Genomic DNA, 13,354 nt, shown 5'->3' with positions numbered 1-13,354 from the left:
GCCAATCCCTCTCCAGGGCAAATGTAGGCTGTCCTTGGGCTGACAGGAACGGCTTCTAGGCCTGCCTGGAGCACTGCCATCCTAGCCAGCTACTGGATGCCCACATTCAGGAAATTGAATTGTCCTCGTTCCATCTGGAAGGAGCCTAATTGGCTCTATCTCCTTGGAGATGGGCAGCCCTGCCTGACTCTAGACTCACCTCAGCTAAAGTGGCTGTCAGGAAGCCACATTGTAGGGCAGCACGGTGGCGCAATGGGTTAGCACTGCTGCCTCACGGCTCCGAGGTCCCTGGTTAGATCCCGGCTCTGGGTCACTGTCCATGTGGAGTTTGCGCATTCTTCTCGTGTTTGCATGGGTTTCGCCCCCACAACATAAAAATGTGCAAGCTAGGTGGATTGGCCATGCTAAATTGCCCCTTAATTGGAAAACATGAATTGGGTATTCTAAACATTTTTTTAATAAGGAAGCCACATTGCCAGTTTTGGTATTTTCTCGCCCTGTCCACATCTGATTTCCCACCTATTTTGGCCCAAATATCCTGCCCTCTACCTCTGCTTGCACAGTGAGAATGAGTATCTACAGACTTGCCAATTCCCCTGTGATCTCGTATGTCAGAAGGAAAACTCTTCATTTTTAAGAGCTTTTGTACAAAAAGTCTGGTTACTTTCAGCCTAAATCTGACTGATCGTTGGGTTTATAAAAACTTGTTTTGAACGTGTCAGAGCTCTTTACAAAAATGATTTTACTGCATTGAAAATATCTTTATAATGAATATTACATTATGTGCCTCGGCTTTTGAGGAATCTATTTCTGTTTTACTAAACGGTATTTCACTGGAAAGAATGCTTGCATTTGATATTGTGCCTTTCATGATCTCAAACGTTCAAATGTTTATACATATTATTCAAATATTTCGAAATCTTTTAAAAGAACATTACCATAGGAAAAACGCACACCAGTCAAATTAATGCCCAAAATTGTGGGCAGCAATCGATTCCTTCTTAATTTCAATGGAAATATTAAAAACCGAAAATGCTGGAAAATCTCAGCAGGCCTGGCAGTATCTGTATGGCACTGTAGAAGAGTCATAAGGATTTGAAGTTTAACTTTGTTTCTCTGTCCACAGATGCTGCCAGACCTGGGATTATCCAGCATTTTCTATTTTTATTTGAGATTTCCAGCATCTGCAGTATTTTGCTTTTATTTCAGATTTTTAAAAAATCATTTCAAAGCTGCAGCTTTGGTCAAGAAACCGCATTCAGTAACACAGTAGTGCAATTAGGAAAATAGTGGGCAAATGGCTATTTCAAATGGACCTCTACCCAGTGAGGTTATTCCCCAGTGCATGAGACTGGGCATTAAAAAATCAATAGCATTTATATTAATCGTTTTTAAAGAGTCAAAAAAGTGAAACCATCAATTTTAAGTGAAGTGGCAGATTCGAGCTGCCCCTCTGGCAGGTTCACGGCTGGACTCTGAGCAGCACCTGTTTCGCCAACAGGTGTTTCTGGTTTGCGTGCTAGAAATAGCGACCATGTCACGCTCTCAATATCGGGCAGTGCACATGATTTATGTTGGTTTGAAGCAGAGTTTGACGACAAACAAAAAGCTGCTACTTGTTTGCAGGATGCTGAAGAGAGTAGTGCGGGTCGAGCCTGCTCGTTAAAACCATGCCTCCTGTAGGCATTGGCCAAGCCTTGGGCGAGGAGGCTGGGGGGTGGCGGTTGGGCCTTCAAATGTGAGCTTGAACATTGTTACCAGAAGAAAAAGAAGTGGCCATAACGTGCCAGAATTAGATTTAAATCTTGACCTTAGTTGATATGACTGTGAATAAATTTTATTTTGAGGGGTTGTGCTGTTTGATCATGGACTGATGAAGGGTCAAACCAGATACCTTGTGACTGAAAGTAAATGTGATTACTTGCTTAAAAATCGAAACATGAAACGGGCTGTTGAGGTCTTGTTGATGTTCAGCCTCCCCACTTTTGAGGGTGAGGATCCAAAGTGGATTTCCAAGTGATCGATTTCAGCTCTATGTTTATCTTTTCCTTGCAGAGTTTTTTTTTAACGATGGTTCCTTTTACTATTCTGTATTTTATTGTTTATAAACCCTGGGAATGCCCTTCAGAGACTAGAACAATAGGTATGCTTGACCATCAGATCTATCTTGGGGAGCAGTGTCAATAACCATTTTGGGCCTCTTTGGTCCTGAATTTTTATGCCTTGGGGACTTATTCCCATTTACCACATAAATTATCCACAGTATGGGGTGACGTATCAAGCCAGTTGCGGATGCATCAGGACACTTTGCACCCTCCTGTGGCATACCAGAAGCAGAATTGGGAAACTCTATCTTTTCACATTGGTGGGTTCCCCAACATTATGGTCGCAATCCCCAGACAGGTGCTGTTCATGGAATTGGCCTCGACAAGCCCTATTAAGATTAGTAAGAGCATTTGGAAGCTAATTCTGCAGTGTTCCTCTCTGTTCTTCCTGTTGCCACTTAGTTTGTTTCTGCTGAAACATTTCTCCCAAAGGCTGCCCCTCATTTTCCAATTGCTCCAATAGGAAGAACATTGATTTCCCATTTGTGAGTCCTCTGTTTTCTCTTGTGTAAGACAGCTGGAAGGGCCAACAGCAAAATTGTGTTGCACCAGATATGTACTCACTCTGCTGCTAATACTCGAACACCAGAATCTATGACATAGATGCAACATACTCCAGCAGCCGTGCACTATGGATGCTTCTGTTTATAAGTGCATGCTCCAAGACAACCTGTAATTATACTCCTCTGCCAGTAATACAGTGCATATGGCTGCTTTTGCAAACTCCCTTGCCTTCTAAGCTTGTTTTATTTTCAGCTCCAGCTTCCATTTAATGTCACGGATATGCCCTCACATTCTTCTCTCTGTGATATAATGCTTTGTTCTACCATGTTACTAGCCAGCTTCCTTTCAGCTGTTATTTCAATATCCTAATCACATAATTTGATCATGGATTTAATTTCACTGTTGCAGTTTTAACTGTTGCAGAATTTATCCTTCGGCAAATTTTGTTTGGTTAATTTTAGTCTTGACTGCACGTAAGTGAATAGCCCTATGGAATTGGGCAGCACAAGACCATTTAATTGCATCTGGATTAAATTACATTGTGTCTTGAAACAATTTTTTATTTGGAAAGGAAATTGACTGAAATAGATATAGTTTCCCCTACTTTTATGTTCACCTAAAGGTTGACACCTGGTAAGAAATTAACCCATTGACTTGAGGCCAATTCTGAAGACTGAACAAGTAGCCTGTTGTTGGGAATTGATATTGGATTAATGGAATAAACCTAGAATTAAGGAATACATCAAGACAACACATGCATCCGAGTAGCCTCAGTTGCAATGAGGATGGCATGGAACAGGATCTCTGTGCACTAATGATGAGTAAGTATTATATTTGCTTCTTTGTTTCAGCTTGATGACTGTGCACTGCAGCTGTCCCACAATGGCACCTATCTCGATCTGGAGTCTAACTTGGCTGAACAGAAAGATGAACTGGAAGGCTTCCTGGAAGATCCTGGGTAAGGGAACTTTTCAGGCAATGGCCTACGTATCTATTTTTGTGCTGTAATAACGCAATACGTCCACACCGATCGGCCATGACCAGGCATTCATTACAACTTGAGCTAACTCTGATATTGCAAACTGACTAACACAGTTGTCATAATGTGAGGATTCAAGATTGAGTCGACCCTTTTTAAAGAATTTTTAAAAAATCTTCTAATGTTTTTCAGGTTTGAGAGTAATGTCTGTGAAATTGGGAGGGGGGGATTGACTTGGACTATTGAATAAGTTTAGATTGAACTGAAGAGTGTGAAGGTTTTAAACCCAAAAAACTGGCCATAAGAAGGGTATGAAATCAGAATTGGATAAAGTGCGTTGGGAAAATAGGTTAAAGGGTAGGTCAGTAGAGATGAATGGCAGACCTTTTTAAGGGAGCGTTTAATGACCCTCAGCAAAGATTTACTCGGTTGGAAAAAAAAATCCTCGAAGGATGTAGAATTCGTAACTGACTAGAAAGTTGAGAATAGTTTCAAAGTGAAAGAAACACTATATAAATTTGTAAGATTAGTGGTAGATCTGAAAATTAAACGTTTTAAGTGAGCAAAACTTGGCTTAAAATATAAGGGAAAGATTAGAGCATGAGAGAAAGATAGCTGGAAATATAGAAGCTTCTACAAATAGTAACAGAAGAAAAGAGTAACCAGAGTGAATGTTGGTCCTCTAGCAAGAGAATCTGGGGAATTAATGGAAACTGAGCAAATATTCAACAGTATTTTGCCTTCACTGTAGAAGAATTGGATAACTTCTCGAATGTACTTGAAAAATGTTAGGATCCTGGATAAGAACCCAACTATTTGCAATTTATAAAACTGAGGAAATGTCACTGCGCCCCAGGAACCCTTTTTTAATTCAATTACGGGATGTGGACTTCGCTGGTTAGGCTGGCATTTATTGCCCATGCCTAGTTGCCCGACAGAAGGTGGTGGTGAGCAGTCTTCTTGAACTGCTGCAGTCCCTGAAGTGTAGGTATACCCCCTGTGCTGTGAGGGAGGGATTCCAAGATTTTGTCCCAGCGACAGCGAAGGAACGATGATATATTTTCCATGTTGAGATGGTGAGTGACTTGGAGGGGAAGCTCCAGGTGGTGGGGTTCCCAGGGATCTGTCCTTCTAGATGGTACTGGTCATGGGTTTGGAAGGTGATAACACAGGAATGATAACACTGACCCATAGATATGTTAAAGCATCCTTTAATCTAAGCACAGAATTAACCACATTAACAACGAAAGAAATAGGTTTACGGTTAACAGTTACAACAATTCTTCAGTAAAAGAGAAAACCTTAACTTGCCCCCTAAACCTGCCACTATATTCCAAGTAAGCAAATCAATATATTTCCATTCATGGATAAAGTTAATACTTGTTTTTTTTCTTTTCTTAGCCCACCTTCATATTATTAAAACATAAGAACATAAGAATTACGAGCAGGAGTAGGCCATCTGGCCCCTAGAGCCTGCTCTGCCATTCAATTAGATCATGGCTGATCTTTTGTGGACTCAGCTCCTCTTTTTTTCTGCCTGAACACCATAACCCTTAATACCTTTATTCTTCAAAAACCTATCTATCTTTATCTTAAAAACATTTAATGAAGGAGCCTCTACTGATTCACTGGGCAAGGAATTCCATAGATTCACAATCCTTTGGGTGAAGAAGTTCCTCCTAAACTCAGACTAAATCTACTTCCCCTTATTTTGAGACTATGCCCCCTAGTTCTGCTTTCACCCGCCAGTGGAAACAACCTGTCCGCATCTATCCTATCTATTCCCTTCATAATTTTATATGTTTCTATAAGATCCCCCCGCTCATCCTTCTAAATTCCAACGAGTACAGTCCCAGTCTACTCAACCTCTCCTCGTAATCCAACTCCTTTAGCTCTGGGATTAACCTAGTGAATCTCCTCTGCACACCCTCCAGTGCCAGTACGTCCTTTCTCAAGTAAGGAGACCAAAACCAAACACAATACTCCAGGTGTGGCCTCACTAACACCCTATACAATTGCAGCATAATCTCCCTAGTCTTAAACTCCATCCCTCTAGCAATGAAGGACAAAATTCCATTCGCCTTCTTAATCACCTGTTGCACCTGTAAACAAACTTTTTTGCGACTCATGCACTAGCACACCCAGGTCTCTCTGCACAGCAGCACACTTTAATATTTTATCATTTATATAATAATATTACTTTCTTTTGTATTTGGAGGGGGGGGGGGTCACTTTTTTTGGTTTTGTTGGTTAACGTTTGTTGAAAATTTGAATAAAATTTATTTTAAAAAAAAAAATAATATTACTGCAAAAAATATAAAATATGACTTTCTTACATTCACCACAAAATCAAAGGGCAAAGGAGAAGCAGAATTGAAAGCCACCATTATGGCCAGAGAAAGCTATTAGACCTAAAGCAGAGTCCCCAGGACCTGATGGCCTGCATCCTAGTGTCTTGAAGTGGCTGCAGAGATAGCATAAGTATTGGTTATAATCTTCCAAAATTCCTTAGATTCTGGATCCCAGCGATTGAGAAGTAGAAAATGCAAAACCTTCACTCGAGAAGAAAGGAGGAAGACTGAAATCAGGATACTGTAGGCCAGTTAGCTTAACATGTTAGCTTAATATCTATCCTAGGGAAATTGCTAGAATCTATTATTAAGAAGGTTATAGCAAAGCATTTTGAGAATCCTAATGGGATGAGGTAGAGTAAACATGATTTTGTGAAAGGGGAAACAGTGTTTAAATAAGTTATAAGTTATTGCAGAAGTAAAAATATAGAGAGGAACTTGTCATGTGGAGGGATATGGATGGGTTAAGTGATTGAATACAAAATTGGCTGAGTATAATGTGGGAAAATGGAAAGTTGTCCAGTTGTTTGGCAGGAAGAATAGAAAAGCATTATAATATTTGCATATTGATTACAGAACTGGATGGTACAGAGGGATCTAGGTGTCCTAGTACATGAATCACAAATGTTAGCATACAGACACAGCAAGTGATTAGAAAGGCAAATGGAATGTTGGTGTACATTGTAAGAGGAATAGAGTTTGGAGTAGGGAGGTTTTACTGCAGCTTTCCAGAACCTTCATGAGACCACATCTGGAGTATTGTCTCCCCATTTGAAAAAGTATATAATTGCATTCCGAGCAATTCGGAGAAGTCTTGTTCATTTCTGGGGTGAAGGGCTCATCTTGCAAAGACCGAGGGAGCTGGTGGGTCCGTTACCCATTAGAGTTCAGAAGGAGAGGTGATCGTGAACTTGATAGAGAGAAGACTGGGAAGATGTCACTTCTTGCGAGGGAGGCTAGAGTTATGGGCGACAATTTCAAAATGAGGTCTCCCTTTTTGAAGATGGCAATGAGGAGAATTGTTTATTTTCTTCTCTGGGTAGAATTCTTTTCCCCAGAAAAGATTAGAGACTAGATTTTTTTTTTAAATTGTCCAGAGTTATGGGAGGGCAGACAACAAAGTGGGGTTGAGACCACACTCCTGATTAGCCATGATCTTGCTGTATGTCTCAAATGAAACTCTATGTTCCTGAAGATACAAGGGAATTGGATTAACATCAGTCCAGGTACAGCAATTAGCCCAGTGTTTCTCTCCAGTTGCCATTTTTAATCATGTTCATTAATTCTGTTATTTCGATTAATCCGATAATCCTACAACAACCAGGTTTGACCAGTCAATTAAGTGACTGAATAATCAGTTATGTCACTGGACTAGTAAATAATCCAAAGACCCAGGCTTGGACAAATCCCACCATGGCATCTGGTGGAATTTAAATTTTAATTCATAAATCTGGAGTTGAAAGTTGGCCTCTAGTGACCTTCAATAGTATATTCGGCTCTAAATTGACCCCACTCCCTTTTCTATGCCCTGGGACCTTCCATTTATTTCCTGATTTTTCTATTAGTAGTGCCCCAAGCAGTTTTAGGAAGACAAAATTGTTCCCCATTACCCCCCCCCCCTCCCCCTCCCTTTTTTACCAGCTGCATTAGCCAGTGACTGCACCATCTTCCTCTGGGACTGGGCCATCTCCCTCTGTGTCTGTGCCACGTCGGTCAGCGCCCGGGCAATGCTACCGACGCTCTCAGTCAAGGCCTGCTGTGACTGGGCCAGACTCTGGAGCTCCGCTGCAATTTCCAGGTAGCTCTGTACATGGCTGCCTGTGACAGGGCACCTTGTCCTGGGCCTCAGCAGATTGTTCCAGACCTTGCACATCCTGACCCATGACCCATTTGCCCCCAAGGCCTCCACCTCCACCATGGAGCCACCTGTGCGGGGTTGGCCTTGATAGCACACATGGGTGGCACCACCTCCTGCTCCTGCAGGTGAATAGACACCTACAGCTACACCTGCAGGCGTTTGATTGTTGCTGACTATCACAGACTCTGCGACAGCATCTCTGATGAGACTGTCCGTTCCAGAAGGCCAAAACCTGTCTGGACGACAGCTAGTTCCTGAGTTCTACCCTGCGACCCCACTCCGATCAACTGCCCCTTCAGGGTTCCTATTTCCATCTCTTGTAGGCAGCAGGTGTGTGGTGCGCACTACCTAGTGCCCCAGGAGCCTCTTCACTAAAGTGCCCAACCGAGGTGAAAGTCTCTGGGATGGTGAAGGATGCTGGAGACAGTGGTGACGGAAAGTCGGTGTCTTCCCCGGACTCGAGCTGTCATCGGAGGCGGATCGAGGGCTCCTTTCACTGTCCTTGCCCTTTTCATCACTGCTCTCCTCTCGTGGTTCTGGTGGTCTATGGTGGGGGGCACCAGAAGGGCAGACAGTCCGCAAGCAGCCCAGGGGGTGGGTAGCTGGTGGCTTCAGTGGCCAGGGTCCCTGGCCATGGCAGCCAGAATGGGTGCTGCTGGCATGTGGTGCAGGGTGGGGTTCCGGGTGTGTGGGAAGGGGCACAATGCTGCCTACTCACCCTGGCTGCCCTGACGTGCATGCAGCACTTTACAGCATGGCGGAGGCCACCCCAGGGGTCGATCACCGCCCCCCCCCCCTCCCCCAAACCAGGCTGCCTCCCGCAGGATGGATGCCGAGATCCCGCTGGGCAAGACCACATGTGAATGGTGCCGGCGAGACTTGGGCAATCTTGATGGCCACTCAGCCATCACACATGGAGAATCGCTGGGGGACCACGTCAAGCGGCTGCCGACCACACTGGCGCCAATTTTCAGGTCACCGGAGAATCGGCGGACCGGCGTCAGGGTCCCGTCGCGTGAATCGCGCCTGGCCCGGCGATTCTCCGACCTGGACCCGGGGTTAGAGAATCCCATCCATGGTTCTGGTATTGCAATAGTCAGGGACACTCTGCATTTGGCTCACGTGACTCCCTAGTGGCAGGAGCTGGTGTTGCAATGTTGGCTTCTGTTTTTAAAAAATCTACTGGGCCCTTTGGTTGTTCGTTTGACATGACTGGATTCTCCACTTTGTGATGCTGACGGCAAGAATCGCGATTGGGTGGAGAATCACATGCAATGGAAAAGTCGCGAATTGCACCCTTTTCTGTCACCATGCACGGCGTTATCGTCCCTCACTGGCAGCGTTATTATAGTTTGCGCCGGTGAAAAACCATAATTTGCATGGATTCAACTATCGGCTTGTACACTTCATGTCCCGTCCCTCTGTGGTGCTCGGCCCCTCTTAGGCGGAAGACTCACGGTTGTGAGTTGATGCAAGTATTTACAAGTGGGGGCAGGGCGTCCTGGCGGTTGAAGGGGAGCAGGAGGCGAAAATAACTGTCTCAAGAACATGCCAGGCTTGCAGTGGAGTGGCTGCCTGGGCAAGGGGCAGTAGCGAGGAATGACCTGGTGCCAGGTCTGTGGACTCTGGAGTGTCCCCCTCGGAATTGGTGTGGCCTAGCTCTCGCAGCCATTGTTACGGTTTGTGGATTTAAATGCACTCCTTCAATGTCTGCTGACACTGCTGACTGCTCATGTGTCCTGTGCTGACGTGAGTGTCCACCCAGACAGCCCCTCTGGAATCCCTCATGCCTCGGCTTTATCATCAAGGGATGGGCGTGGCCAAGCTCAGCGGCCCACCATATGTTGGCACTCAGTGCACTCTTCAGAAGTATTGCTCCTCTGCAGGGGGTTGGGGGTGGGGTGCAGATCTTTTCTGAGCCACCTTCATGGCTGAAATGAGTGTGGGGAGTGGAGAGTTTAAAAAACGCCTCAACTATCAGGCTCTTTGGGGCTAATTTCAACCCCAGCAAATGCACCACCCCTGGGCAGGGAATTGCTTTTGCATTGCGCTGGCACAGTGGCCCATTTGCATGTCCTGAATCGCGGAATGGATAGTGCCCCCAACAGAAAAGTGAATCCCATGGTATTGCGTACCGGCGGAAACACTTGGGGCTGGATTCTCTGTTTCAGTCCCCATGCCATCGTGGAAACTGGTCTTTTACGCCAGAACAACTGCCGTCAAAAGGCCACAGATTCATAGCCCTGCAGTGGGCTAGCATGCAGCTGTTGTGGAGCTCTCAGCTCCAGCTGCTGATACATTTCCCCCCCCTCCCCCCTCACTTCCGGGTCAGAGGCCTCGCATGCGCACGGCAGCGGCCTCCAGTGGCCGCGCATGCAGAGGCGGACTCCGATTGCAGATCTGGACCACGGAAATAGTGCCCCCGATTGGACACTCACCCGACCCGGATAGCCCGAACAATAAAGGCTCTATCCCGTATGAGGCCCCCCTGCCCTCCGATTGGCCCACCCCCGACAACGGGGCCGCAGACTGAGTCCACAGCCGCCACGCGGGTATCACAGACGGTGGGACCACGTTAGAAATACGTCATCGGGACTTTGCCCGGTCGGGGACGGAGAATAGCGGGGCGGGCCTCCAGCGATAGCCGCAGGTGGTAGATGCGTGGCGGAGAGTACGCCGCTTTTTGGGGGAGGTCAGAGAATCGCGGAACCGGCCAGTCCTGATTTAATGCGTGAAACTGGATTCTCTGCCTCGGCGCCAAATGTGATTTCGGCATTGGGGTGCGGAGAATCCAGCCCGATGTCTCCCAAATGGAGAATCCCAGCCATAATGTCCAGGAATGCACCTTCAGTCCTTCATGAGGTGTGTTTGTGATCTTTTTGGAATATTCCAACAAAAGTATCAAGTGGAGTCTAATCGCTGCCCTGGAGACGGAGTCATTGATGATGAATTGGATTGTTAGTCTTGGTGAGTTGGACTGTTAGCCCCTTTCTTTGCTGAGTGAGGGTTGAATTGTCCTCAGCCTGATGGATCAGAGAAGAGTACACAAAATGGAAATACCCCAAGAGTTGGTTGAGGAGTGATAGTCACTGCTGCTTTCTTTACTCCTTTGTTTAATGGACTCCGACTCCAGCTAAAACTGGATGCAAGTCAATGCCAGTTGTCGTGTCCTGAAAAGTGTTGGCTCCCTGCGAGGGTATGGTTTCACACATTCTGGTATTTTGCCCAGTTTTCCATTATTTATAGTTTAGCCTTGCCAGGTTGCCTGACCACTGGGAACGTTGCACTGGAATCCAATCCTGATCGTTGCACTTCTTGAAGTCCCGCCGGGCAGTGAGATGCACTCACCATGTGCTCTGAAAGTCTCCAGTTACTTAATGAACCTGTTCAGTCTGTGAGTTGGTGCAGAGGAAGCTCTGATTCAGCGTGGCTAGCTCCTCGCTGGAAAGGTGAAGTTGGCCCCAAGGACTTGAGAATCTGTGACATGTCTGATTTTTGGCATTCGTTTCCACGAGACTCAATGTTTTTAAAGATGATTTTGCCATCTGCACTCCTAGTGATGGGACATAGTCCAAAAGTACCTGCAGGTATTGGATTTATAAGGTTCCTGAATTTATGAGGCAGCGAATCTTTTTCGAATTAACTTTAAGACCACAAACGCAAAGCATCCACAGTGCACAGTAAAATATGGTGTCGGTTATTCAAGGGTGCTGAGCATGAAGTATCTTGGTGTTGGGTTACTCCAGAAGCCTGTTTGGCTGTGTGCCCACTCTCGACATCCCCTCCTGTGGGAATATGTGAAATGGAAACACATAACTTTGAGATCAGAGGAGAAAATGCTTTTTCAATCAAATCTAGAATGCTAAAGGAAGTTGTAATTCAGGTGTGAGTTTTTACTGACTTTGTTGCAATACTTTATAGTTTATTAGGGAGCCCGGCAACATTGCGGATTACAGCCTCCTTGCTTTCATCCCGTTTTAAAGAAAGCAATCCATTCCTTTGAACCATCAACTTGTGATTTTTTTTTTTTTTGCCTTTCAGTTTATTAAGTTCTCCACCACCTTCCTCCATTTCCTCGGCCCCGAGGTATTGGGTGTATCGACTGCTCCTGGCTCTCTTTGGCAATTTGAGTAGAGAAGACGCCTTTCCTGGCGTTTTGTTTCTCCATCCCTTTTTTATGGGATGAAGTGTGGTCGCCTGTCCTCGCCTGTTGTCTCCCTTGTGATGACATGGCTGGGATATTAGACAGCGTTCTGCCATCTCCTTTGCACTGGTTGCACTTTGTGTCGTGTAAGCCGTTCACCTCCACACAGCCACCTTCATGCGTTTTTAAAGTTTTAAAATTATGTTTTGCACCATTTGAATGCAAGTTCCTACAAAGATCACTTCTGAGGTAAGGCGCCAATAGTGATCCTCTGAACAAGGAGCAGGGGTAGGCCAACCACTCCCCTCGAGCCAGCTCCGCCATTTAAAGATGTGCAATTTAGTTGGATAGGCTATGCTAAATTGCCCCTAGTCAGGTTACGGAGATAGAATGGGGAATTGGGCCTACGTAGGGTGCTCTTTTGGAGGGCTGGTGCAGACACGGTGAGCCGAATGGCGGCCTCCTGCACTGTAGGGATTCTATTCTATTCTATGAATAAGGTCTGATTGTAACCTCCAACCTGTATCCTGTCTACCCTGGATAACCTTTCACCCCCTTGCTTGCCAATAATATATCCATCTCTGCCTTAAAAATATTCACAGACTCTGCTTCCACTGGCTTTCCAGGAAGAGTTTCCAAAGACTCATGATCCTCTGAGAGAAAGAGATTCTCCTCATCTTTGTCTTAAGTGGTCCTTATTTTTAAACCGTGACCTTGAGTTCCGGATTCTCCCACCAGAGGAAGCATTCTCTCCACATCGAGCCTGTCAAGACCTTACAGGATCTTCTGTTTCGATCAAGTCACCTTTTGATCAAGTCACCATCTTCTAAACTCCAGTGGCTTAAAGCCTGGCCTCTCCAACCTTTTCCTCCTAAGACGACTAGCCCAATCCAGGTATTAGTCTGGTAAATCATCTCTGAACTGGGCGGTGTGGTTAGCACAGTTGCTTCACAAGCTGCAGGGTCCCAGGTTCGATTCCTGCCTTGGGTCACTGTCTGTGCGGAGTCTGCACGTTCTCCCAGTGTCTGCATGGGTTTCCTCCGGGTGCTCCGGTTTCATCCCATAGACCAAGGATGTGCAGGTTAGGTTGGTTGGCCAGAGGGCAGCACGGTGGCGCAGTGGGGTACCACAGCGGCCTCACGGCGCCGAGGTCCCAGGTTTGATCCCGGCTCTGGGTCACTGTCCATGTGGAGTTTGCACATTCTCCCCGTGTTTGCATGAGTTTCACCCCTACAACCCAAAAATGTGCAAGCTAGGTGGGTTGACCATGCTAAATTCCCCATAGTGTCCAAAAAGGTTTGATGTGATTATTGGTTTACGGGGATAGGATGGAGGTGTGAGCTGAGGTACGGTGATCTTTCCATGGGCTGGTGCAGACTCGATGGGGCAAATGGCCTCCTTCTGCACTGTAAA

General features: G+C 45.8%; 1 protein-coding gene across 19 annotated transcripts in view; it reads left to right on the top strand.

Moving 5' to 3' along the window:
- fhod3b (formin homology 2 domain containing 3b) overlaps positions 1-13,354 on the top strand; it is a 678,530-nt gene that overhangs the window by 37,171 nt on the left and 628,005 nt on the right. For all 19 annotated transcript variants that reach the window (XM_038796751.1, XM_038796753.1, XM_038796754.1 and 16 more), the window contains exon 2: positions 3,461-3,567. In XM_038796751.1, the coding sequence (XP_038652679.1) occupies positions 3,461-3,567 (107 nt within the window). The remainder of the gene's footprint in view (positions 1-3,460; positions 3,568-13,354) is intronic.

Source organism: Scyliorhinus canicula, chromosome 5 (assembly GCF_902713615.1).
Source record: "Scyliorhinus canicula chromosome 5, sScyCan1.1, whole genome shotgun sequence".
In the NCBI taxonomy this organism is placed as follows: Eukaryota; Metazoa; Chordata; class Chondrichthyes; order Carcharhiniformes; family Scyliorhinidae; genus Scyliorhinus; species Scyliorhinus canicula.
This window is presented reverse-complemented; position numbering and strand designations above follow the sequence as displayed.